The 26,893-nt window shown below is 36.4% G+C and overlaps 2 protein-coding genes across 8 annotated transcripts in view; both read left to right on the plus strand.

Moving 5' to 3' along the window:
- Positions 1 to 240: 240 nt before the first annotated feature.
- Positions 241 to 12,976, plus strand: LOC128240968 (mesenchyme-specific cell surface glycoprotein-like). The gene is made up of 12 exons (XM_052957954.1): positions 241 to 433; positions 2,105 to 2,326; positions 3,239 to 3,437; positions 4,239 to 4,365; positions 5,282 to 5,396; positions 6,499 to 6,672; positions 9,435 to 9,482; positions 10,110 to 10,227; positions 10,492 to 10,612; positions 11,842 to 12,068; positions 12,360 to 12,469; positions 12,963 to 12,976. Exons 1-12 carry the CDS (start codon positions 241 to 243, stop codon positions 12,974 to 12,976), a joined length of 1,668 nt encoding a protein of 555 aa, XP_052813914.1.
- Positions 12,977 to 15,156: 2,180 nt separating this feature from the next.
- Positions 15,157 to 26,893, plus strand: part of LOC128240692 (vesicle-fusing ATPase-like) — a 33,928-nt gene continuing 22,191 nt past the window's right edge. Inside the window, exon 1 of one of the 7 annotated variants that reach the window (XM_052957421.1) lies at positions 15,157 to 15,213. In XM_052957421.1, the coding sequence (XP_052813381.1) occupies positions 15,172 to 15,213 (42 nt within the window). In that variant the 5' untranslated portion in view covers positions 15,157 to 15,171. Of the gene's footprint in view, positions 15,214 to 15,630; positions 15,669 to 15,725; positions 15,822 to 15,862; positions 15,901 to 19,468; positions 19,510 to 23,667; positions 23,689 to 26,459; positions 26,540 to 26,893 lie in introns of those variants that run through there. The other 6 variants (XM_052957424.1, XM_052957419.1, XM_052957423.1 and 3 more) reach the window with 6 other exon arrangements.

Consider the following 26,893-nt stretch of genomic DNA (forward strand, 5'->3'; position numbering starts at 1 on the left):
TTGGAACGTTTCGGCCTCAGTTGACAGCATATATAAGAGGGATTGCGTGCGGGAGCCAGATCAAGCTCACAGCTCTACAATTCTAAACTTTAATTGTACGTCATAATTTTATAGATTTTAAAACAGTGAAAGAAAACAGATTAATTGTCTGCAACACGCGCATATATTTGTTCTCCATAATAAGCATTTATATAATTATTGTTTTAGAATAAGACTGTTTATATGTAATAAGAAAAAAAAATGTTATTTTTGAGAATAGCGTGTTTGATGAACGCCGTGTTGACAGTGGTAGGGTTTAAGGTGACGTTTGACGTATTATCCACGTTATATCTGCCGTATAAGTACACAGCCAACGGACCGATATACGCCTTGGAGCAAGATGCAGCGGAACAGATGGCGTTTGACGCCACGTCGAAACTTCTCTACTCCGTCGGTAACGTATCTTTTTCTTGTTTATGTTTCTATTTTTTTCATTTCGAATGAATCGTTGGTTATTTCATTCTTGCGTTCGTTCGATGGGAATTATTTTAGAATACAGTCAATGGATTGCAGAGGTGGTGGTGTGTAAGCTTTTTAATACTCGCACTCGGGCCTTGCCCATTCGGCGAGTGCTCCGATACGATTGTTAGTTATTTTATGTGTTTTTGGTGCATAGTGCACAGACAGAATGTAACCCTGGTTAGAGCCATCCTGGTTCTTTAACGCGCATTAGTGTATAGCACTGTTACACATCTGAAATTGCAGATATTTAAAGCAATCATTAAGTACTAGGCTTAATGATAAAGAGTTTTAACTTTGGCTGATCTACTACCACTCATCCGATACACACTCCCTGCGTCAGATTTTCAGTTGTCAATGTTTCAGCCAATGCGGTAGTACTCTAAGATGACCTGAAGTAATATCTTTTATTTTTGTTTTTGTCATTCCGAACGATTCGTAGTTTCTTTCATTCTTGCGTTCGTTCGATGAGAAGTATTTTAGAATGCATCCTACATTTTTCCCCGATGAAATTGCAGATTATTAAAGCAATCATTAAATTACTTGGCTTAATCATAAATAATCTTATCTTCCGCGGGTATTTAAAGGTCGGTCTACTACCACTCATCCGATACGCACTCTCTGCGTCAGAATTTGCGTTGACATTGTGTCAGCCAATGAGGTAGTATTTTCGGACAGTTAGATGGTCTGAAGTAATAGTTTAATGATTAAAGGGTTCATTTGCTACGCTCACTCCGCCCTATATTAATCATTCAAATGTTACTTTATGTCATCAAACTTTAACATAATCACCACTAGCGGATCTAGCAGGGGGAGGGGGTGCCGGTTGCCTATTTTTACTTTTTATTTCAATATTGGAGAAAAAAAGTAATAAAATACGCCAAATAAAATGTTCATGGTGGAGGACCTCTAAAAACTTTTAACCAAATATTTTTCGGTTTTGGGAGAGGGGCGCAAGGTTACGCTCATAATTAACGCCCCCCCCCCATCAGCCAGCGTCAAGTCCTGATTACTGTGTCTACAACTTAGTGAATAGGTCTAACTGACATGTGAAAGTATGGGAACTGCATATCTGAAGCATATATGTAGCATGACATAGTCTTATCAAACACGACCAAACGGGACTGAACTTTTGGCACGGTCATGGATTTCGTGCAGTTTGAACAACAACGGAATGTACTGAACGTACGGGACTATTCCAGTTTCAGCTAGTTTAAGATTTGAGGTAGAATTGGTTAGGTGAATAACATCACTTTTGATATGGATTTCAGGGGCGGGTCCAGGATTCGACGTTAGAGGTGGCGTAACTAAGGGGCGAAAACTTTTGACTTGCCCCCCCCCCCCGCCCCCAGAACCGAATTATTTTAGGATTAAAGTGTTGGCAGGGGTGGGGGTGGGGGTACTCCCCAAAGAGAATTTTAACAATTTCCGAACTGGTGCGTTTCGGGCGTATTTATTACTACCCATTTTCTCCTATATTGAAATCAAATGTAAACTTGGACGATATTTTGTTAAATATAAACAATTAAAGCCCCTCCCCAATCCCGCCCTAGCAATTGTTTCCATCGCATCTTCCACAGCAGTATGCCGACTTGCTCTTTTTCAGGCCACACAAACATTCATGTCATCGATATGGCCAACTTGAATAGCACGCGGGTCATTTTCAACACGTCATTCCTAAACGTTGACGTCACCGATGTGGAACTTTGCGGGGGTCACGTGTTTGTTGCCTTTGACAACCAGACGCGGAGGGAAGATGGCTTCGTCAATGTGTACCGTCTTTACAACAGGCAGTCGGGAACCTTAGATCTAGTTCATTCAATTAAAGGTAGTGGATTTTGAATTAAATTGAATGGAATTGACATGGGGCTTACCCTCTCCCTTATTTGACTTCGTAGGCTCAGCGGCGTCGCGTCCACTAGGTCATACGGCCTGGGCCTGCACATTAATTTGCCTTTAGAAAAGAGAGTTTTCTTCAATTGATTTGATTTAACTACTTGAAAGTCTTTATTGTCTTTGATGTCCCCTCTTGATACACGGCAAAACGTACCATTTGCAAGCTACCCTTTTCAAAATGTTCGGACACCCCCCTTTTGTGCTACGCCCCTGATTTTTACCATACCATTTTCTATAAGAATGACTGAAATAATGTGAACAAGTTAAATATAAAAATATGAAAACATTAAATCAGTATCAAACTGTTTCAAACTGGTTTGCAATCATTTCTTTAACAGCGCCTTGTGTCGCAATAACGCGGTCAGGGGTGGTATTCAATGTGCAGCTTAAATGAATCTTCATCATTGACTTCATTCACTCTATTGGTCAGTTATTAATAACAAGTAATCCGATTAGCTACATCGTTCTTAGATCCAATTAAGACAAATATTAAACATCATCAGGCCTCAACTTCTCGAAACTTCTTAAGTCCCTTATACATCTGTAACAGGATTAAGCTAAACTCACATTTTTTTGTCTTTAAATAACTTGCATAATATTTACTTCTTTAAGAGTTTTTATGCTTTAGATAGGAATTATCTATATTTTAATTACAATAAACCATTTTTCATTTATCACAAAATTAATTTAAGTATGTTTTTGGCTAACTGAAATCAGCTACTTAAGCCTGTTACGCTTAAGAAGTTTCGAGAAATTGGGGCCAGGTCGAAATATCGCGTTTAATTCCATAACGGAATCTAGATAAATATTTTTTAACCCAGTTTATATTTCGGTATTTCAACAGTCGGTGTAATCCCGGACATGATACACGCCACATCTGACTGCCGAACGCTGATAGTTGCTATAGAAGCGGAGCCTTACGACGACGCGGCAAGCGGTCAACTTGTCGATAACCCCGGCGGTGTCGGAATCGTTAAATTTCCCCAAGGTCCCGACGGCACATACACTTTCAATGTTCTGGGATTCGAGAAATTTAACGCCAAGTAAATGTTTTATGTATCAAAGTTCTTTGATTTTCAGATAAATAAATTGGGCCGATTGTTCAGAACATTGTTAAAGTAAACAACGTTGTTAACTGGGTCGTTGTTAACTTTCAGATATTTGATACTCTAAAAGCTGCAAGGACGCGCATGTAATCTGCTGCAGTACTTTTCACAAATATTGAGATAACTGATTCACCTAGCATGCTTGTTTTATCAAAATAATCATCACAAAATAAAATTTGTCACCTTTAAAAGTTAAAAACGATGCCGTTTACAATGTTGCTAACTTCGACAATGTTCTGAATATTCGGCCCAATTCCTATACATAGATTAGCTTCGGCAATATTGTAATATCAGAAGCCGGAACGGAAAGATAAGATAATTCATAAAATCTATTCATTTTTTAAAAACCAGTCAGCATGCGTATACAGTCGAACCCCGTTGGCTCGAACACGCTTTGTTCGAATTCCTCGTTGACTCGAACTGGATGTATCTTACCGATTGCTTAATATGAAGGTACGCATTCCCGCTTGGTTCGAATTTTCCAAGGTTCGAGGTATTTTCGCCGGTCTCTGGGTGTTCGAGCTAACGGGGGTTCGACTGTATAACACTTATTCCAATTAAATAATGCAAACTACAGGGACAAGCCCAGTAGGCTGAATTCTAATCAAGAAATAAAGTTTTGCAGTTATCACAAAGTCACGGTTATTTCACATTTTGGTCTCTACCTTTGGTTGCAGACTCCAACAATTTGGCTTAAACCTACGCAGACTCCATTTACGTGTATCTCCTCTGTTTCAGGTATAAAACTGAACTGGAGGGGCGTGGTGTGATGTACATTAACCGGAACACCGACTTCTGCAATGACCTGGAACCCGAATATATCGCGTTAAATAAGGAAGAAACAATAGCTTATGTCAACCTTCAGGTAGGTCATGCTTATTAGTTTGTATATCTTTCTGGTACATCATAACGGTTTTATTCGAAAGAAACGTACTTTTGCTAAACCCACTTATAAAGCAGTCAATGGACCAATTGTTCAGAACTTTGTTAAAGTTCAACGTTGTAAACGTCGTCGTTGTTAACTTTTAAATATTTCCTGCTCTGGAAGTTTAATAGATTCGCTTATGGTCTGTTTTGTTTAACAATATGTGTGACAGCTTTTTTAACTGAACTTGTTTCTATTCAAATAGCTGAGCTCAGCATCAACTATCTTACCTTTGAAATTAACAACGATGCCGTTACCCAAGTTGTTAACTTTAACAATGTTCTGATAAATCTACCCAATGAATACGGCCTGATCATTCAAGAAACCGGGTATCTTCATGTTATAAGTTTAAGAAGAGACAAGTTCTGTGCGATATTAACAAACAATAAATAAACTCGAACCCCGTTGGCTCGAACTCCTTTGGCTCAAATTCCTCGTTGGCTCCAACTAGATGTAAAGGTCGAGCCAACGGGGTTAAAATAACTCATAGCTCATTACTAAAACTCGAATTCGAATCAAAGAGGATGTTTGATCTTAAATAACAAAAGGTTAATATAATATTGTAGTGATTTTGTAATGCATTCGGGAAAACAATGGTATTGCCGTGGTCGATCTGCAATCGGAGAACATATTGGACATCTATGGACTTGTTGTTGTGATTCTGTACTGTTTTCAGGAAAACAATGGTATTGCCGTGGTCGATCTGCAATCCGAGAACATATTGGAAATCTATGGTCTTGTTGTTGTGATTCTGTAATGTTTTCAGGAAAACAACGGTATTACCGTGGTCGATCTGCAATCCGAGGACATATTGGACATCTATGGACTTGTTGTTGTGATTCTGTAATGTTTTCAGGAAAACAACGGTATTGCCGTGGTCGATCTGCAATCCGAGGACATATTGGATATCTATGGACTTGGATTCAAGGACTGGAGCATGTCAAATATTGACGCCAGTGACAAAGATGGGGGTATGTAAATACGGCCTAAAATCTTTTGGTTCGGGTAACTCGAGCCTTCTTACGAAGTAGGCGCCGACCCTCCCGTTTTTAAAGTCAGTTGGTGCAAAAAATGAAAAAAAATAAGTGTGCGTTGCAATATGAAGTTAATTTTTTTAAAGTTTTACACAGAAGATCACTTTACCACAGTTGTCTTTTGATGACAATTACGTTCTTACATAAATCCTAAAAATATAAGAAAGCTTACCTACCCTATCTGTTTTTGAAAAGATGTAACCCTAATCAAATCATTATTTTTTTTGGCCTTAGTTAAAGGTAATACAAAATATATCACGATATTACTGTATCACCGCAAGCCTTATTGTCCTCACTTTTTGCCCATTCGTGTAAAACTCGTTATTTTCCATTTTCAGTTTAAAATTCAACATGAGCCTGATGCCGGGTTTTATTTTAGGCAGTGGCGTAGCTACATATAGGCCTTGTAGGCCTGGGCCTACAACTTTTTTTAAAAATGACAAAATTTAAATAACACAATTATGCAATAAAAAATAATAGCTTCTCAAACACTTTGAACAACTCAAAAGTTTGTTTTATTTAAACTAAAGTGTGGTGTTTATTGAAACTACATACAGGGTGTATTGCTTGGTTTTATTGTAGTCATTGCAGAATTAAGTGTATGAAATGCACATATAAAAGTCCCCAAGCTCACATAGAACCATCGGGCTTACAAGGTTTTTAGGCTTACGCACCTAATAGGATTGCTCAAACCTCGTGTTCACATGTTTATGGCCACTTTTGTAGTCACAATTTTGTTTTAAATCGGTCAACGCAAGATTCAACATGAGACCCTGGACAGTGTTGGTAATGTACCAGCCAGGCTCCTTAGAAAGTGATGGGCATGAACCAGCCTTATGACAACATAGTGTTGTCCATACTGTTATGGCCACTAGTGTAACCCAATTTCGATTTCAATTCCCGCAGGATTCAACATGAGATATTGGAAAGTAATGGGAATGTTCCATCCTTATGACTACATAGTGTACCGGATTGTATCATCTTGTCCATACTGTTATGGCCACTAGTGTTACCCCGATTTCGATTTCACTTCTCACAGGATTCAATATGCGACCTTGGAAAGTGATGGGAATGTACCAGCCAGACGCCATCAAAGTTTATAGGTTCAAGGGGACCGATTACATCATCACCGCCAACGAGGGAGACTCCAAAGACTATACGTATTTCTCCGAAGAAGTTCGAGTAAAAGATCTCCATCTTTCCGATATGTATGGTAAGCAATTGCATTGGCCACAATAATAGAACACTGGTATAGTCGATTGATCGTACATTTGTCACAGCAGTCCAACAATGGAGCAATAAATGCTACAAGCTCTAAAAACCTCTAACAAATAAATACGAAACCATACTCACTGTTAACGTCCACGTTTCCCTCGATCATTGGCACTACGATGGTAGACACGTTGGAGCATTTTCAATGCATAGAAAAATGCAGTTGCTGCAATGCTGAGATATGTATTGTATGAATATTCTGTGCCGTTTGTTGAGATTGTTGTACTGTATGAATATTCTGTGCCGTTTGTTGAGATTGTTGTACTGTATGAATATTCTGTGCCGTTTGTTGAGATTGTTGTACTGTATGAATATTCTGTGACCGTTTGGTGGGATTGTTATACTGTATGAATATGCTGTGGCCGTTTGGTGGGATTGTTATACTGTATGAATATTCTGTGGCCGTTTGGTGGGATTGTTATACTGTATGAATATTCTGTGGCCGTTTGGTGGGATTGTTATACTGTATGAATATGCTGTGGCCGTTTGGTGGGATTGTTGTACTGTATGAATATTCTGTGCCGTTTGTTGAGATTGTTGTACTGTATGAATATTCTGTGGCCGTTTGGTGGGATTGTTGTACTGTATGAATATTCTGTGGCCGTTTGGTGGGATTGTTGTACTGTATGAATATTCTGTGCCGTTTGTTGAGATTGTTGTACTGTATGAATATTCTGTGGCCGTTTGTTGAGATTGTTGTACTGTATGAATATTCTGTGGCCGTTTGGTGGGATTGTTGTACTGTATGAATATTCTGTGGCCGTTTGGTGGGATTGTTGTACTGTATGAATATTCTGTGCCGTTTGTTGAGATTGTTGTACTGTATGAATATTCTGTGCCGTTTGTTGAGATTGTTGTACTGTATGAATATTCTGTGGCCGTTTGGTGGGACTGTTGTACTATATGAATATGCTGTGGCCGTTTGGTTGGATTGTTATACTGATTGTTATACTGTATGAATATTCTGTGGCCGTTTGGTGGGATTGTTGTACTGTATGAATATTCTGTGGCCGTTTGGTGGGATTGTTGTACTGTATGAATATTCTGTGCCGTTTGTTGAGAATGTTGTACTGTATGAATATTCTGTGCCGTTTGTTGAGATTGTTGTACTGTATGAATATTCTGTGGCCGTTTGGTGGGACTGTTGTACTGTATGAATATGCTGTGGCCGTTTGGTGGGATTGTTATACTGATTGTTATACTGTATGAATATTCTGTGGCCGTTTGGTGGGATTGTTGTACTGTATGAATATGCTGTGGCCGTTTGGTGGGATTGTTATACTGTATGAATATGCTGTGGCCGTTTTGTGGGATTGTTGTACTGTATGAATATGCTGTGGCCGTTTGGTGGGATTGTTATACTGTATGAATATGCTGTGGCCGTTTGGTGGGATTGTTGTACTGTATGAATATGCTGTGGCCGTTTGGTGGGATTGTTGTACTGTATGAATATGCTGTGGCCGTTTGGTGGGATTGTTGTACTGTATGAATATGCTGTGGCCGTTTGGTGGGATTGTTGTACTGTATGAATATTCTGTGGCCGTTTGTTGAGATTGTTGTACTGTATGAATATTCTGTGCCGTTTGTTGAGATTGTTGTACTGTATGAATATTCTGTGCCGTTTGTTGAGATTGTTGTACTGTATGAATATTCTGTGGCCGTTTGGTGGGACTGTTGTACTGTATGAATATGCTGTGGCCGTTTGGTGGGATTGTTATACTGATTGTTATACTGTATGAATATTCTGTGGCCGTTTGGTGGGACTGTTGTACTGTATGAATATTCTGTGGCCGTTTGGTGGGACTGTTGTACTGTATGAATATGCTGTGGCCGTTTGGTGGGATTGTTATACTGTATGAATATGCTGTGGCCGTTTGGTGGGATTGTTGTACTGTATGAATATGCTGTGGCCGTTTGGTGGGATTGTTATACTGTATGAATATGCTGTGGCCGTTTGGTGGGATTGTTATACTGTATGAATATGCTGTGGCCGTTTTGTGGGATTGTTGTACTGTATGAATATGCTGTGGCCGTTTGGTGGGATTGTTATACTGTATGAATATGCTGTGACCGTTTGGTGGGATTGTTATACTGTATGAATATTCTGTGGCCGTTTGGTGGGATTGTTGTACTGTATGAATATGCTGTGGCCGTTTGGTGGGATTGTTGTACTGTATGAATATTCTGTGGCCGTTTGGTGAGATTGTTGTACTGTATGAATATGCTGTGGCCGTTTGGTGGGATTGTTGTACTGTATGAATATGCTGTGGCCGTTTGGTGGGATTGTTATACTGTATGAATATGCTGTGGCCGTTTGGTGGGATTGTTATACTGTATGAATATGCTGTGGCCGTTTGGTGGGATTGTTATACTGTATGAATATGCTGTGGCCGTTTTGTGGGATTGTTGTACTGTATGAATATTCTGTGGCCGTTTGGTGGGATTGTTGTACTGTATGAATATTCTGTGGCCGTTTGGTGAGATTGTTGTACTGTATGAATATGCTGTGGCCGTTTGGTGGGGATCCCTTTCGAGACCATTCGCTCTGCATTTTAGAACGAAATGAAACAAAAAATGCCCACCGGTTATGTGACGTTAAAGGCTATACCTTTAATATTATATTTTAGTTATTGAGAGGAAAACACGTGTATTATTGTATCTTCAGAGAGTTTTCAATCTTCTTGATGTGTGTTTTTTCTTCAGAAAGTAACGCAACCGCCCGACACGAAATACAGTCCAACCGCATGCTTGGTAAGACCACATTTTATATTTTTATATCCAAGAAGTATACCAATCGGAACACCTCGGCAAGTATCCAGCAGGAAATGACTATCTCGAAGCTTGCCGAAGATGGCCGAGTTGTTACGAGTTGTTACGATTGGTAGTATACAAATAAATTTAAATTTAAACAATTCGATGCACAAGATTAAGTTTAACCAAAGTAATGGATTTTCTAGTTTATGCCACAGTCACTTAAAGGGAATTAACTTTTGCTTTGGTGTCATATGACCTGTTAAACATTTAGATACATTTAACCTAAAAATATGTATTTTTTTTAGATTTATCAAAGGGTTTACTCATGAATACCAACGATCTATCATACAATTACAATGAATAACTGCAGTTAAGCAATGTCAGAAAATCAATGTCAATAGCATATATCTGAAGAAATAAACAACAATTTAAGGTTAAATGCTACTTAATATTTTACAGGTCAGAAGTCCATTCCCCTCAAGTGACTGTGGTCTATTTTTCGCATGTCACCTTAAGGTGTACTGTCCATGGCTTAAACGACATCACCCGGTCATATCTGGTATATTATTGTCAAGGCTTCCACTTGAGCTATCGTGATAAATATACTTACAATGTACATTTTAGGTCGCCTTAAAGTGTCCAACGTCCATGGCCTCAATTCCACCACTCAGAAATATGATCGTTTGTATGCATTTGGTGGCCGTAGCTTCTCCATTCGACGGGCGGACAACATGCAACTCGTGTATGATTTTTGTTGCTTCATAAACTATTATGAATGGGGGCTAACCAACCACCCAAAACTTCAAAGACACCTTGATATAGGAAACACATGTATATAGAATACTCTAACTATAGTATAGGAAGACTAAAGAAATATGACGTTATAGAATAAAACTTAAAATTGGCGCTTTTTCCTACCAAATCCTTACTTATCCTAAACCACGGTAGATAAATTAGTTCAATCATTTTGTAGCAAGAATTCAACATATCTCTTTGATATTGTTAGTTATGACAGCGGTGACGAAATCGCCCGCAAGACGGCTCTACTGGCGCCTAAACTCTTCAACACAAACTTCGCTTCAGCCGATACCGTCGATCATAGCTATGATCAGCGCTCCGACGACAAGGTGCTCTTAGTTTATACTTATATCGATTACGACACCTGCGTTATATTCAGTATTGGTCTTAATTGAATCTAACAATGATGTAGCTAATCGATTGCTCTATATAAATAACGGCAGTATATACATTGAATGGAGTCCATTTTCTACCGATACCCCGCGTAACAAAAAACAACAACAACACTTATTAAAGCTTTTTTGCGAATGAAATAACGACTTAAGCCAAATTTTGGGTTTCTGCTGAAAATGAGGGTGTTTCCACTTTCCACACCCTCAGGTACACAATACTCATTCATTTCATTACGTTATTCCGCGTGACCAAAAAACACTATTAAGCTTTTTTGCGAGTCTCGGACAATTCGAGACAAGCGGGAATGCTTACATTCAGTATTAAGAAATTGGTCCTTAAAATCCAGTTTGAGCAACGAGCGAGTTCGAGCCACAGAGTTCGACTGTACTTTTAAAATGTCCATGAATATGCGTACCAGACAGGGTGCTTTCACCATCAAAATGAAATATAACTGCTAAAGGAACAAGGAATTGCATCGTAGTAAAAAATATCGATGTAAAGATAGGGTCCGGACAAGAGGATGTCAGTTATGTCACGAGTAACAACCTCTGTTGGCTCGCATCTCAAACAATTAACAGTTTCATACCCACAGGCGTCCCACCCGTTTCTTTAATATAAAATACGTTCTTGTGAGGAATCCCCCTCATCGACTCACGGCCTCACGCTCTCTAAATCCTCTTGTCCACAACCGTGTTGACACAAGTGTACCATCCATAAAGTATTCACATTGTGGCCTTGTTTCACTGTGAGCCATTTGAATGAGTAATCATCTCTGTTAACTCATAACGAGATAGGCTCTCACGCATGTTGTCCACACGTTTACGACCACTGGTCATTTCGTTTCATTCACAACCCTGAGTATAGTTAAGGCCAACATTAGCCCACGTTAGCCAACGTCAGCAGACTGTTTTGTTTTGAATCCGCATTGCAGAGCATTCACTGCAAGCGGGCAGCCAAACAGCAAACTTTCGTCGCAAACACATTAAATTAAAAATAAACTACGCATAGCAGGGCTGATTTCAACAATAAGATTGTGGCCAATGTGCATTTAAATAGCTGTTACACACGTGGTCATAACATAATGAACAAACCTAATGTAGATGCCGAGTCTTTACGTTTGACCATAACATTCTCAAAGATTGATATGAAGTTTATTTTCGCACAGGGCCCGGAAACAGAGAGCTTAGCCATGGGACATTTTGGTCACGTGTCTTTGTTGATGATCGGAAATGAACGGCCGGGCACGATTGCCGTATATTCCATTGACGAGAGACTTCCGACGATCTCGCCGAAGTTTGAGACGATTATTCACGGAGTTACCCGAACGGACGACACGTGGGAGAACTTGTACAATGCACGTGCTGTGAGCATGCTGGACCCAGAGGATATTAAGTATGTGTAATATGTATCAATCATTCAAAGACACACGTTCATATTAAAAAGGAAAAAAAAGTTTTCAATTTAGAGTTTGAATTGTTCGAAGTATTGAATAGGAGTACTCCGAACAATTAAAACTCTAAATTGAAAACTTTTTTTTCGTATACTGTGTGTTAGTTGACTTTTTCTTTTCTTTAACTTCATGTACACTAGAGTACACGTTTAATTGAAAACTACCATCAGCTATTATATTTATTGTTGGTTAAAATGCAGAAGAATAAGGACAATTGTATTCGTTCCCACCAGGTTCGTACCAGCCGACGAAAGCCCCAACGGAAACCCTCTGTTGCTCGTGAGCGGAAGTATCAGCGGCACTGTAACGGTCATACAGATAACCGTCCAACAGAACGACCCCAGTAAGTTTTAGACATAATTATTATATTGCTTTATATATATTTATTATTGTTCATATGGTTTGTGAAATTATTACAATAAGTTTGCAGGAAGATTTTGACTCTGTTTGTGTAGATAAAACAATGCAATGTTATGTTGCTAAAATTAAATTTAAAAAATCCGGATGATTATGAGTAAATATTAATAATGTTTGTTTCTGATAACACGACCGTCTAAATGGTCTCCTCCTGACAATACTTTTTATTTTAACAGAACAGTACATAATATTTATTAGACTTAAGCATAACAAGCTTATCGTCATAATAGCTGATATTCATTCAAAAACATATATATATATGGCATGCGACAATTGTAACACATAACACATTTTACGATAAATTTATTAGATTTTATTGTTACTGGGATTTAAATGGTGAGAATGAATTTATATTATATCATATTTTTTGACGTAGTGTGGGTCATTATTAAATATGTGCTGTGTTTTTCTTCTTGCAGACATAGTGGGTTGATGGACATACAGCCTTTTCTATAGAAAGTCAAAGGTGTGAATGGTTACAAACGTTTCGCGATTTCTACGCATAAAGAATTAGCTATACATTATTTTGACGCTGCACAGTAATGCAGTGACACCTTTTCTGAAAGTAACGAACAACAAACTGAGTACAAATACTATTTATATGCTATGAATAGTTAGATATCAAATCATATTCATAGATTAAATATTTTCTACTGTTGTCTGTGTTATTTCCAGACCGCCAGGACCTACATGTACATATAAACTACAACAGAGTATGAGCGTACAGATTTCCGAATCTTATGCATTTTAATGTTATAATTATTAGTGTTTATTTATCAATGTATATGTTATAAATAAAAGTGAAAGGAAATACGTGTTTATTAGAATGTCTTGTCATGGTTCTTTTTGCCCATGATGATGTGGGGCTCCAACTGGAACACCTCGGCCTTTATCCAACGGAATTGACTGTCTCGAAACTTACCGGAGATTGCCGAGTTGTCATTCGGAACTCCTCGGCCATTTTTTTCAAAAACAACCTCGGATGTATGCCGGTACATCAGTTGAAGTAGTTCGTATTTTTTTTAAATTATATCGCTAATTAAATTTAGTGTTTTAGAGTTGTATTAATTGATCTAAGTTTAAATTGATTACCAGTGAAGTGTATTATTGCAAACATAATTAAAATTTCCAAGAGTAAAGACATTAAGTTTAACTGCTAAATAAAATTACTACGCGATCTACTTGCAGCGGACTTAAACGTACCTCTTTTTGAGTGTGTACACGCGTACCGTCCAAATACATCCGAGGTTGTTTTTGAAAAAAATGGCCGAGGAGTTCCGAATGCCGAGTTGTATGGGCTCATGTCCGAGATCATTCGGAACTCCTCGGCCATTTTTCGTCAAAATATTTTTTTCGATGGTAAAAGACTGAGATGTTTCGAATGGCCTGAGAGATACTACGGAATTCTGTAAGGCCAACGATATGTGATTGTTTATCAAGGCTTGTACCAGGAACATCGCGGTATCGACACGTACTCTGACCTTCAAATTGCTAAACACACACACACACGCGCACGCACGCACGCACGCACCCACACACACACACACACACACACACACACACGTTACATTCTTGCAGCTCTTTTTCTTTAATTTAACCAGTGAACCTATCAGTTTTCTCCACAAAATCCATAATACAACGCGTGAATGTATTATACATGTACATCTAATTAAATGTAATTGACAACTCAAACTTCATTTTTGTTATAAAAAGAAACAAATATTGAAAAAAACCTCGATACTGACAATGCATTCTCGGATCTTAGTTTTATGGAGTTTCAGGCAAAGAACTGATTGGCTAACTGCATAATATGAATAAAAGATGCGAACATGTAACAGAAATTAAGCGGTTTCTTTCTTTGATGTTTTGATGGATCGAGGGACGAGAACACAATGTCCAGTAAAGTATTCCATAGGATACAGCTCCATTGCGCTGTTCTCTCGACAATGTATTTCTTTTTAAAAGAAAATATCCACGAGAATAAACATACAGTATACTACGTGCATTATTTGTCCAGAACATTATTTGTCCAGAATAAGGTCAAGTTTTTACCTTATACAATGCAATTATCAATTCAGATCAATGTGTGCAAACTTATTCTGAAATTGGCTACCATAGTGTCCGTTGAATTTGAATGTAATCTTTAGTGATATGAGTTAGAACCGACCGATATCGGAAGAGTTGAAGAAACAGAGTAAGATACCCGGGTGTGATACGCTAGCTCTTCCTGAAAAGACATATTGGTTCTTTAATGTGTCCTGTGTAAAGCACCGAGACACTTATCTTCGATTTAACAAATACTGCCGAGTATCCCAAATCTCATACCAGATCTACTCTTTTATGTCGAGCGCCAGGCAAGGTATTGATACTTTTTCAACGTATTTCGGTCGGGGATAGAACCGGGGACCGTCCGCACCCGAAGCGGATGCCGTGAGTCTATCACTGAGACAATCGTAACAACTCGGCCATCTTCGGCAAGCTTCGAGATATATTCATTTCGCCATATCTTGATACTAGCCGAGGAATTCCGATTGTCACTGAGAGTAAACGGGGCGGATCGGTGGCGGAGAAGAGGGATTTAGGTTTAGTTCGCCGCAGGCATCGGTCCCCACGAAATATTTATGGGTGATGAGGCGGAGGATCGAACGAGTACACCAAAATTCCGCATCGGTAAATGTATTTCAATAGCCGGGTTATACGGCTCACCGACTCCACCACTGCCTGTGCTTTTCGAGTCAAAGTGGGGAATGGAGTTTACGGAATGTTTTAGCCGTAGTCTGATATCTCAATACCCAGGAATTCAAATATCCATCAAATAAAATGCTATATATTATATTCAATATACAGAATTATACCAGTATAAATCAGTATGTAGCTAAATGACAGTTTATAAGTATAAATACTCGTTAGTACTTCACGGTACTAGTTTATAAACAAATATTTATTAGTTCAATATATTTTTATACATATTAATAGCTATGTCCGCTTTATTAATCATATTGCGTTTTAATTATGAATTCAAACATTACATCAGGGTAGACTAAATATCAATGATCAAAATATGACTGCGTTAACTTCAATGACGTGGCATGAGTCATCGTTGATATTTCAAATTCTTCTGAAAGGTTGGTATATATATATATATATATATATTTCTTAGACATTTTATTTGACAGCACTTTGGTTCTTTTATATACTAAAACACTACTTTTATTGCGGATATGAGATTAGAAACGTTTAGTCGGATTTTCGTGCTTAGAACTCGAAAGCATTTTCATGTAGGTATCCGAAGTTTGAACTAGTCAATAATTTAGTAGTGTGTAACCACAATTGTACTTACTACAGAAATGAATTACGGTGGGTGTAATTTATTATTTATGTTTATCTTTACTGTTTACGCTCTATAATACAATTCGCATTGTTCAATGTATTATATCAATGAATAGTTGAGTCTTCCCTTGTGTATTGAGTTTGTAACAAATTAAGGAAATTAAACCAATCTCTATTATTTTGTTATTTTGTACTCACTGTAATTCGTACCATTTTGTACTGGTATACATTATCATAATGCACCAGTCAATTGTAACCACGGCCCCCCCAGGCCCGGGGGGATAGCCGGGGAAATGGGCCGTGTTTTTACCTTTCAGGTGGCCCTGCAGTGCCGGGTGAATGCGGTGGTTTTGTTTACGCTTTAAATATAGCAGGGAATGGGCCTTATCTAGGGTCCCTGGGGTGCGGGGGCATTTGGCGGGGATTTTACCATCTGTTTGTCTCCGCAGTGCGGGGATTTTAGCCGGAAAGTGAAAGTCCCTGCTATTCCGCGGACCAGGAGGGGCCGTGGTTATAATTGACTGGTGCATAAGTTTTGAGGGGTTTATATTACGGCAGATTTATGTTAAATGAGTTTTGGTTGAGGAATAATTGAGGATTTGTATACGATACCATGTAGCAGGCGTTGTAATTAATGTTATAAATTCCAAGGTTTTCTTGATGCAAAATAAAATGTGAATATGTTATAAGGAAGTGATTTTATGTTTGATCTGCTTTGTGGTCTGTAATGTTTGAGATATCTGTTTCAAGCAAGTCCTGGCCACGGTGGAGAGATTGATGCTCACTTCCTCAAAATAAGTCAAAGTTGTTTGCTGTAAATTGTTGTTACCCCGATTTTGATAAAGCTAATTGCTTGGATGAAATGTTTATGGGTCTATATCTACGACTAACAGTATTTTGAAAACCAGCTAAATTTCTTTAGTAAAAAATATATACGGAAAGTTATATAACAAAAAACATGACTTTGGTCACTTGAGAGTTATGGCCCTTGAATTGTCATAATTCAACCCTAATTTATTTTTTTCCATTTGCTAACTGGTGTTGGGCACGTTTGATCGAACCATAAATATATTTTTATGGGCATGAAAGGTCTTTTTCCTTAAACAGCAAAAATTGCTGAAATAAATCCTGAGTTATGGCCCTTGGATTGTTTAAATCTGATCAAATTGTTTTTGATTATCCTGTTACAAACTTTTTTAACATCTATGCTATGTTTGTATGAATATCAGACTTAGTTTATGGGTTCATTTTTTTGTGGACGAGTTCATTGACCTGTGTGATTGCTGTAGTCACTGCAGAGTTATGGCCCTGAATACTTCAGCCTAGTGTTGTGCCGATGATCGATTATAATCAACAATTGATTGGAAAGACCTACGTCAGCAACAATCGATAGTGAATTTGAACATCGATTATAGAAACAAGGGACGTAACCATTACCGAACAATTTTCTTTTTCTGATTAATGCCAGTTAATATTGAAATGTTAAGGTGTTACTATGTTAACTTATCTAGTGATATTTTTATCAAGTCAGTATGTCACTACAGTACCACATTACAAGTTTTTTTTTGTACTTAAACTACTAAAGGATTGGTTCTCAACTTCTCTTGGTTGTGGTTTAAAAGTGATTTTTAAATCATGTTACCGTTTACTTCTTACCATGTAAGAATCTAGTTTTCTCAGTTTTATGAAAGGAAATGTTATTGTCAAACATATAGAATATTCAACTGCTTGTTGTACTTGTTACTGACTGATTATAAACAATAAATTGATATCTTTCTTTGTGTTTTATTTTTACATGTATACAGTTTTAAATGTAAGACAAGAAATAGGGCCTGTGGTCTCATGTTCTGTAATAGTAACTTGTAAACACTAAAAGAAAGGTGCGTTCTGAATAAATAATGTAATTTATACAAAGAATTGTATAAACAATATTGTAAGGAAACACTGGTGCATGTGCTGTATTTGTATGTCTTAAAAAAAATGACCTAAGATGAATAAATCTATTAATAATGGATCATTGATCGGTTTCATAAACCGATTATCGATACTATTTTTTTTGTCCGATTCCCAACACTACTTGAGCCTGTGGGATGCAGATGACACATTTAACATATGTCCTCAATATTGGCCAGATCCTTGACAGAAAAGATCCCAACCAACAATTTTTGCATAGGCAGACAAAACAACTACCTATTCAGTCATCAAAATTAGACTTTTGGATGAACAAGCTGAATTCTTATACTATTGCTTGGCATCAATTTTTTTAACACTCCCTGCTATATAAAATTCAGAATTTGAGCAAGTCCGGAAGACATTTTACCAGTGCAGGGCTTGTGCCAATTTCGACCACTGCCCATTTGATATTCAAAACAACTAATGGCGGCGAAAATGTTTGCTCTACAGTACTTCTCTATCTAATGTCACAACTATCTAGCTCCTACCTCTTGAGTCCCGTTGTCCAAGTTCATTATAGCATATATAAATATATATTCAATAATTTATATAAATTTTCATTTTTATAATTTTTTTACTTATTACTGAATTGCATCTGTCTAAGCCAAACTGTTTGTCTGTCTATGCTGAAACTGTTGTCTGTCTATGCTGAAACTGTTGTCTGTCTATGCTGAAACTGTTGTCTGTCTATGCTGAAACTGTTGTCTGTCTATGCTGAAACTGTTGTCTGTCTATGCTGAAACTGTTGTCTGTGTTTGCCTAAAAGAAATTCTGGGGGGATCTTGTGCGGGGGTAGGGGTGAATTTGCGCTACACTCATGATAATGTCCCTGTAAAAAGTAAAATTATTGTCCAACATCACCCAATAAACTGTTGAAAAAAACTAATTTGATACAAAATTATTTTTAGTTTGTGTTTAACTTCTCCACATTTTCAAATCATAGCTTGACCCCTTCACTTGCATCATATATATTTTTAGAAAAACCTCCAACCTTCAATCAATTTTGACAATGTCTAAAAAAAAATACATTTGTTTCGGGTTACCTGTCCCTACCTTTTTATAGTCAGTTGGATAAAAAATAAAATAAATGTATATATATTTTTTTAAGTGTGTTTTAATATGTAGTTTAAAATCTGAAATGCTTTATACAAAAGATCACTTGAACACCATTCTCCAATGATGACAAGAACATTCTTATACAAAGCCTAATAAAAAATAAAATATAAAAAAAGCCTACCAACCCTATCTATTTTCGAAAAGGATGTTACCCTAACCAAGCCAGTTTTTTAGCAAGTATAAGTAGATGAATCAATATCATATTCCCTTTTTCAAATTTATAGCTTGATCAACGCAGTGCTTATGCATCCTATATATCTCTAGAAAAAGAACTCTTACCGTAACCTGATTTTGACAAGAGTCAGTAGATGAATCAATACATTATATACCCCTTTTAAATACCCCTCAAATTTATAGCTTGACCATTCCAGCATATTCATCCCATATATCTTTAGAAAAATAACTCATCTGATTTTGACAAGTGTCAGTAGATGAATCAATACAGTATTCCCTGCCGTTAGTACCAATACAGTTGTTTGCAAGCTCATTGATCAATACAAGAAGCAGTGAAGAGGTTTATCGGGAATATTTTGGTTGTTTTTATGGGAAAATACTGTGAAAACAGAAGTACGTACAATTATGCCGTAGTAGGATAGCATGCTATAGGATTAAAGTGAGGGATAAGTGAAAGGTATACGTTGGTATTGTGATAGGGCGTCACTATGTTTATCGTGTTTATCACTGTGCAGAAGAATTACTTATCTTATGTTACCTCGGTGGTCGAAGTTTGCACAAGCCTGCAAGCCATGTACTGGTAAAAGGTATTCCGGGCTTGTGCAAATTCTTCATTTATTCAGCAGGGCATATAGGGATTTTTGCCTGTTTTTCTAGGGTGTCACTATGTTTATTGCTGTGCAAAACAGTTTCTTATTTCATGTTACCTCACTGGTCGAAATTAGCGCAGGGCTGCAAGCCCAGTGCACTGGTAAAATGCTTTCCGGGCTGGCTAAAATTCTTAATTTACTTAGCAGGGTTTGATAAAAAAAAATAATTGCATGCAACAAATTCAAGCTTGTTAATCCGAAAGACTTATTTTGATTACTGCAAATTCAGAATTTTATATAGCAAGGCTTGTAAAAAAAATAATGGCACGTAATAGGAGAAGAATTCAAGCTTGTTCATCCAAAAGACTGATTTAGTTTGCCTTTACTTTATTCCATGGGAAAACTGTTAAGTAGAATCTGCGAAGCTGAGGAAATGCAATCAGAAGAAAGAAGAATCAATGCATAATTGAATGTTACAATGGTCACTTGCCTCTCCATTGACCTTTTTTATATTGTTTTGAGGTGGGTTTTTTTCTGCCATGTTTATGTTGGTTGCACAATGATCAATTGATAGCAAAAAAGCCTGCTAGCCCTGCACTGGTAAAATGTTCATCGGGGTTGTGCAAAATCTGAACCAATGTTTTAGCAGGGCAGCTGCTCGTAACATTATTGTTCAAACCGAGTATTTATAAGTCGATGACTGGTTGCATACTTTGTTTGAAAAGGTTTAGCTACATTTGTGCTATTCAGTACGTTAACATTTACACGTCCCCTGATTTTTACAATGTCTATTACTGCATTTCAAAGCAATCAAGTCTATATTTTTCCTTATAACTAGCAAAAACAAACAAAAATACTGAATGTGGGAATGTAAATAATGACTGTTTTTTCAAGACAGTTCTTACACAAATGCAATTAATATTTCTGAATTTAACCAAATTGATTTATATGAAAAGCAATTTGGCTTGGAAATTCCAAAATTGATTTGTTACAATGAACATGTAGGGTCCTTTTCCGAAAACAGCTTGAAGCCCTTCTGGTAACATTCTTTCCAGTGCTGATCTCTTCTTGCAGATCAATGTCCTTTCATATGGTATTGTCTCCATTTTCCGACTTAGTGAAGACAAGGACAATGAATGACTTTGTCTTGGGAGCAAAATGGCGCTGTTTACTTTCATTTCATTGATCATTTCCTCGGCCTTCAAAATTAGTCTTTTGGATGAACAAGCCCTGCTGTATAAAACCCAGAATTTGAGCAAGGTCAGAAAGCATTTTAACAGTGCAGGGCTTGCGGGCTTGTGCTAATTTTGACCACTGCTTTCATATTCATTGAGGTGAAGTTTTATAACATTGTATCGGAAATGAAATAGATGGAATGGAAATCAGTGATTTACTGATTGCTTCTGCAGAAGGTGTGAATTATAGATGCATGGCATAATGTTTTTAGGATTTTTTTATTCCTGAAGGATAAATTTTCTCATCCGTGGAGAACCATTGAGAAAATTCAGGGGCGGGGGAAGGGAGCTTAGACCATAAAAACTATATTCCATCGCTTAAACAACGCTCGTATGGATTAGCGATAATTTTGTCATATCCAAACTATGCTATTTTTAAACAACGCTGTAACATATAATTCACAGAAATAGGCAGAAGCACACAACTTGGAGGTCGACCAATCAAATTAATAGGATCGTTTTCATCATTGCGGAAAATCATGAAAGTTTCCATATATGAGTGACGCAGTCATTCCCAAAAATTTGCTGATCTAGATTTTCAGTTCTTATTCAAAATGTATTCATTGTACATAGTTGACTTCTAAACTTGCCAAAAAATGCCTCTGCATATTCCCTGTTTAAAGTTGCACTCTCACAGATTTACTGTTTTTACAACTTTTTTTATTTATGTCTTGGAATGAGCAAATTTTAGTATAAATATCTGCAAACCAGTGATATAAGACTGCTAACAAAATATCAGATCGCAGATTCTCATTTTTCCATTCCAAAATTAATGTTTTATGGCTATTACTGTTACTAACAGTTTAAGAAAAATGCACAAAACAAAACTTAAATATAAAAATCTGCAATCTAGTCAGTAGTGTTTCGTCAGCAGTATTATATGACTGGTTTACATGAATTTTTCGCATAAATTGTCTCGTTTCAAGACAAAAAAATAAAACAGTTGTCAAAATGGTAAATCTGTGAGAGTGCAGCTTAAAGATCAGGAATTTTATGGAAAGCATTTCTGACATAACAAGGCAGACAGGAGTCTTCTTATCATCGATTGTATTCAATTTTTAAAGTTGCACGGTTATTCAAAATCAATGCATGTATACACATGTCATGTATACACATGTTTAATAAACATAAAGTTTGACTGATAAACCTTTTACTACTTACTTAATAGTGCTTTTATGGAAAATATTAATTTCTGATGACAATGTTGAAACCATGTACTTAATGGTTGAAAACGCAAAAATAGTAAATGATTGGTGAATGCTAAAAGATTTACTATGATCTACTATAGTCTCTTTCGGTAGAAATACTGTGTTTTATGCACATTTCATTCAAATTTAAGTAGGTATCCTTCATAAGAACCATTGTTTTTTATTAAAACAATTGTTTTCATGGTGGTAAATCTTATTTGGGAGTACTGTTATATTGCATCTTTAATTTCATTTCTGACACTCGCTCGGTATCCAAGTTAAAATGGTGATCTTACCATAGTTACTGTGGATCTTACAACATTTTGTTGTATGCTCGTTGTTTACATGAGCCTATGGTAATTCCCATTTAGGATAAACAACAGTTGTATTAATGCCAAGTCACAGAACCATTTAGAAGATTAATTCGAGGTTTCTCTCCTCATTTCCTAGGATCGCGTAGGATAATGATCATTTATGGATTCAATCGGAGAACACTTCAATAAGTTTGCATGCAGCCATTTATAGATCGTTATTTTCACGTCTGCATTTTCAATTTTATAAGCAAATATTAAATCTCGGCTCAATCTAGCTTGTTATTTTGCAAACTCATTTTTTTTCTCATTGTTTTGATGTTGAAATACTCTCATAGAGGGAAGGAAATCTATCGAATCTGGCTCAGAAGCCCACTTACATGTAGTGTTAATGCCCATGTCTCTGTCAATGGGATCGCGGGGCGATTTCTGATTGAATCCTTTAGAGAGGTTCTGAGGAATTTACAGCCGCCACTGTTCCATTAAGTCATTAATTGGTTTTGAAAACATAGGGTGGAGTAGTTTTCAGATTTGGTTTATATTATGCAAATCTTTTTGTACACTTCTGCATCACCAAACATTTTGTTTTGTTTTCCATGTCGATAAAGATATGTTTTAATTATTGACATATTGTTCTTTTTAGAAGTGAGACTATTATTACATTTTCAACCAGGGCTTCAAAAAGTTTGGAACCTCAATCGGTCCGGGCGAGGGACACAAATAATTTGGACACAAATAATTATATTCAAAAATATTTTATTTCAGACTGATTTATTAACAATTTTCTGTTTGTGAAATCGGTCTGGCATGTTCTAAATCGGTCCAGACCGGCAAATTGTCGTGATTACAACCCTTGAAGTATATTGCCCTTTTATTTATATTCAGTAAAATGTATTATTATATTCATTACACTGTGTTGGCTTTATAAAATGACAGATAAGGAGAGAGGTATAAATATTAGCTCTTAACTATCTCATCACCCTTGCATATCATGTATGTAATTAATGTCTTTGCTAAATGTACTCACATGCAATAAATAAATGTTTTTAAACCAAAGAAAAGTGGTCGGCAGTAAATATACATGTACATTGTCGGTCTGTAACCTGAAACAAAACTATATACATAGGTTTAATTAATATACATGCACGTAACTATTAATTAACTGTACGATTCCTTTTTAGCTCGACTATTCGAAGAATAAGGAGAGCTATACTACTCACCCTGGCGTCGGCGGTGGCGTTGGATGCATGTAAGCACCTTTAAGTCATTATCTCAGTAAATACATCAGTTATTGCATTGAAACTTTGGATATATGTATTCCCAACTATCTCAACTTAGAAATTCTGGTTAAGGTTTTGCGTGTTAGCACACATAGGTTAATATCTCAGCAACTACTTGAGGTATTGCATTGATACTTGATACAATCATTATATCATGTATTGCATTGAAACATTAGATATGTATTCCCAGATAACACTGTTTTGAATATAATGCAAGTTATGGGCCTTTATTATTTGACTTAGACATTCTGGTTAAGGTTTTGCATGTAAGCACACATAGGTTTATATCTCAGCAATTACTTGATGGATTGCATTGAGACTTTCTACAATGGCACTCAACCATCCAGTCTACTAAAAAAACCAAGTAAGATAACTCCAGTTTGCATTAAATTCAAATAATGGCCCCTTTTTTATTCGGCATAGAAATTCTGGTTACGGTTTTGCATGTAACCACTTTTAAGTCAATACCTCAGCGAATACATCATGTATTGCATTGAAACTTTACACACAGACTCCCATCTATTTAACCTTCTTATTTAATCAAGTAAGATAACTCTATCTTTTATAATATATAATTTTTGCCCCTTTATTATGCGACTTAGAAATTCTGGTTAAGGTCTTGCATGTTAGCACACATAGGATAATATCTCAGCAACTATTTGATGTATTGCATTGAGACTTTATACAATGGTATTCAACCGCCCAATTGAATAACCAAGTTAGATAACTGTATTTTGCAAATAATGGCCCTTTATTATTAGACTTAGAAATTCTCGTTAAAATTTTGCATGGAACCACATTTATGTTAATATCTCAGCACACCATATATTGCATTGAAATCTAATCTAACAGTGATCCATGCATGTTTCGCCAAAATATTCCAATCCTTACATCCTGTGACAGCTCTTGTTTAATTTCCTTATGAGGACCATTTCCTTATACAAAGATTGAATGATAAAAATTGATTGGAGTACAAGGATTAATTGATTTGAGTATATCAGAATCCAAAATGAAGTGTCCCAGACACTAAGGCAGCCGGGGCAATGAGAAATCGATGAAGTTGAAACTGTCTGATTTTCCAGTTAAAGTTTATTTTGTTTGGCCTTGTAAGAAGGAAGTTAATGGCCCATTTGGGATTATTGAACTTGACTTCATTGATATCGTGGAAGAGCCATAAAGACAGAAACATGTGGTTAAGATACATTTCTAATTTATGACCATGTCATGGAAATAAAAGCAGTTATTATAGGATATTTAAGCTTTTTTTTCAACAGAACTTAACATACAACCTACATTTCAAGCCAATGAAATTGCACATAGGCAATCATTAAGTTCTAGACTTAGTCATTAAGAATTTCAACTTTTGCGGGTGATAAAAGGTCTACGCTTACTCCACTCTTATTAATTAAGAATTCACTTCATGTCATTTAACTATTAATTGTTTCAAAGATGATTTGTTCATGTTAAACAAGTCTCATCACTGATTATGTTACATGTTGAGTTATGGCCCTTGTTCAATTGAATTGAAAGACATGGGCATTGCAGAGGTCTTCTTTTCCAGAGCTGATGGCTAATGGACGAAAATCTTAGGAACTGTTGCTTGGGCGTAAAACAAAGAAAAAAATTGTTTCTGTTTTCCTGCGTACAAAAATTTGATTGCACCGGACCCTAAATTTCGTTTTTGCCAGCAGACAGTTTTTTGTCCAACTATTGCCATACTTTTCCTTTCGCTTCTAAAAAACTGGCTTCTAAAATTTGCCAATCTGGACTGATTTTGACTTTGCCGGACCGATTTCAGTAACAGAAAATAGCTAAAAAAATTGGTTCATTTTTTGTTTATTTTTGGTTCAGAACAGTTAAGTCAGTAAGCACAATAAAAATTGTAAAACACAAACCGTGTTTGTCATACCACATAACCAAATACCATGGGACTAGCTTGAGGGCGATAAAGTCAGCGTTTGAATTGACTTTGCTGTTTTTATTACATCAGAGAGATGTCAAATTTGCCATATTTTTCTCATGTAGACAATTGTCACACTTTTGCTGGGATAAGAGCCATCATCATTATTATTACAACTATCTTTGTAAATCTGTGAAAGCAATAAAATTATGAATTAATTAACCTAGTCCTGCCCTACAGTAATTCTAAAGGACATAAACTGCGATGCGCTTCATTAACTGCAGCGACTGACCGCTATGTATTAACGTCATTTTAAGAAAATGTTATGAAAAAATAAGAAAATAAAAGTTTTGTCTTTGAATGAGCCAATTTTTGTATGAATGTCTTGAAACCAGTGATGACAAAAGAGCAGATGGCAGCGTCACTTTCGTATTTACTTTATTTTTTTTTGTTTTATGGCTTAAAACTTTGGATTGGAATAGTGAATTTTTAGGCTTAAAACATCATTATTTATACATCAAAAGGAATGTATGAACTGATCTAGCAGCTGTTTAGCATAAAACATCAATTTTAGCGAAACGTAAATATAAAAAAAAATGTATTTGATCTTTTGTCAGCAGTCTTATATCAATGGTTTCCAGACATTTACACAATCAATTTTTATTCCTAGACAAAAAAAATGAAAAAATAATGTTTCAACAGAAAGCGTAATAAAAAATAAAGAAAAAAACCCTAATTGGACAAGATGTAACCTTAACCACACAATTATTATTTTGGCCTTGGGTTTATCTGTATGTCATAGATTAAATTCTATGAAAAAGGAATATGAATGATTTTTAGGAATTCTACTTCCTCTTTCATAGAAAGAAAGTCAAATGAATCGTAAAAGAAATAGTAGAGGATCAAATAAAAAAATGAAGGCAAGTAGCTTCTTTTTCTTAAAAGTTTGAAATTTTAAAGTTTAAACATGAAGGTTTTGTTTGAATTTACATGCAGGGCTTGCTTTAAGAATTTGAAACTGGAAGTATGAACTTCCTGTCAATCAATTTTGGAAGTTTTTCACTGATATGAGGATCTTTTTCAAAAAGTATATTAAAAATCAAATAATTTGCAACTTTAACTTGCCAAATTCACAGACTTAATTATAATAATTCATTTTATTTAAAAACAGTTAAACTGATTGGAATTGTGACCATAAAAGTAATATTGACAAATGGTTCTGATATTTAACTTCCAAGCTTTCAACTTTGGAAGTTTTCTTCAAAATTATGGAA

The sequence above is a fragment of the Mya arenaria genome, chromosome 7 (assembly GCF_026914265.1).
Source record: "Mya arenaria isolate MELC-2E11 chromosome 7, ASM2691426v1".
Taxonomy (NCBI): domain Eukaryota; kingdom Metazoa; phylum Mollusca; class Bivalvia; order Myida; family Myidae; genus Mya; species Mya arenaria.

Excerpts from the sequence above, each read along its gene's own strand:
- LOC128240968 (XM_052957954.1), top strand. The coding sequence starts at position 241 with ATGTTATTTTTGAGAATAGCGTGTTTGATGAACGCCGTGTTGACAGTG. Across the intron at positions 3,438-4,238 it reads TTCGAGAAATTTAACGCCAA|GTATAAAACTGAACTGGAGG; the intron begins GTAAATGTTTTA and ends CCTCTGTTTCAG. Across the intron at positions 5,397-6,498 it reads CGCCAGTGACAAAGATGGGG|GATTCAATATGCGACCTTGG; the intron begins GTATGTAAATAC and ends CACTTCTCACAG.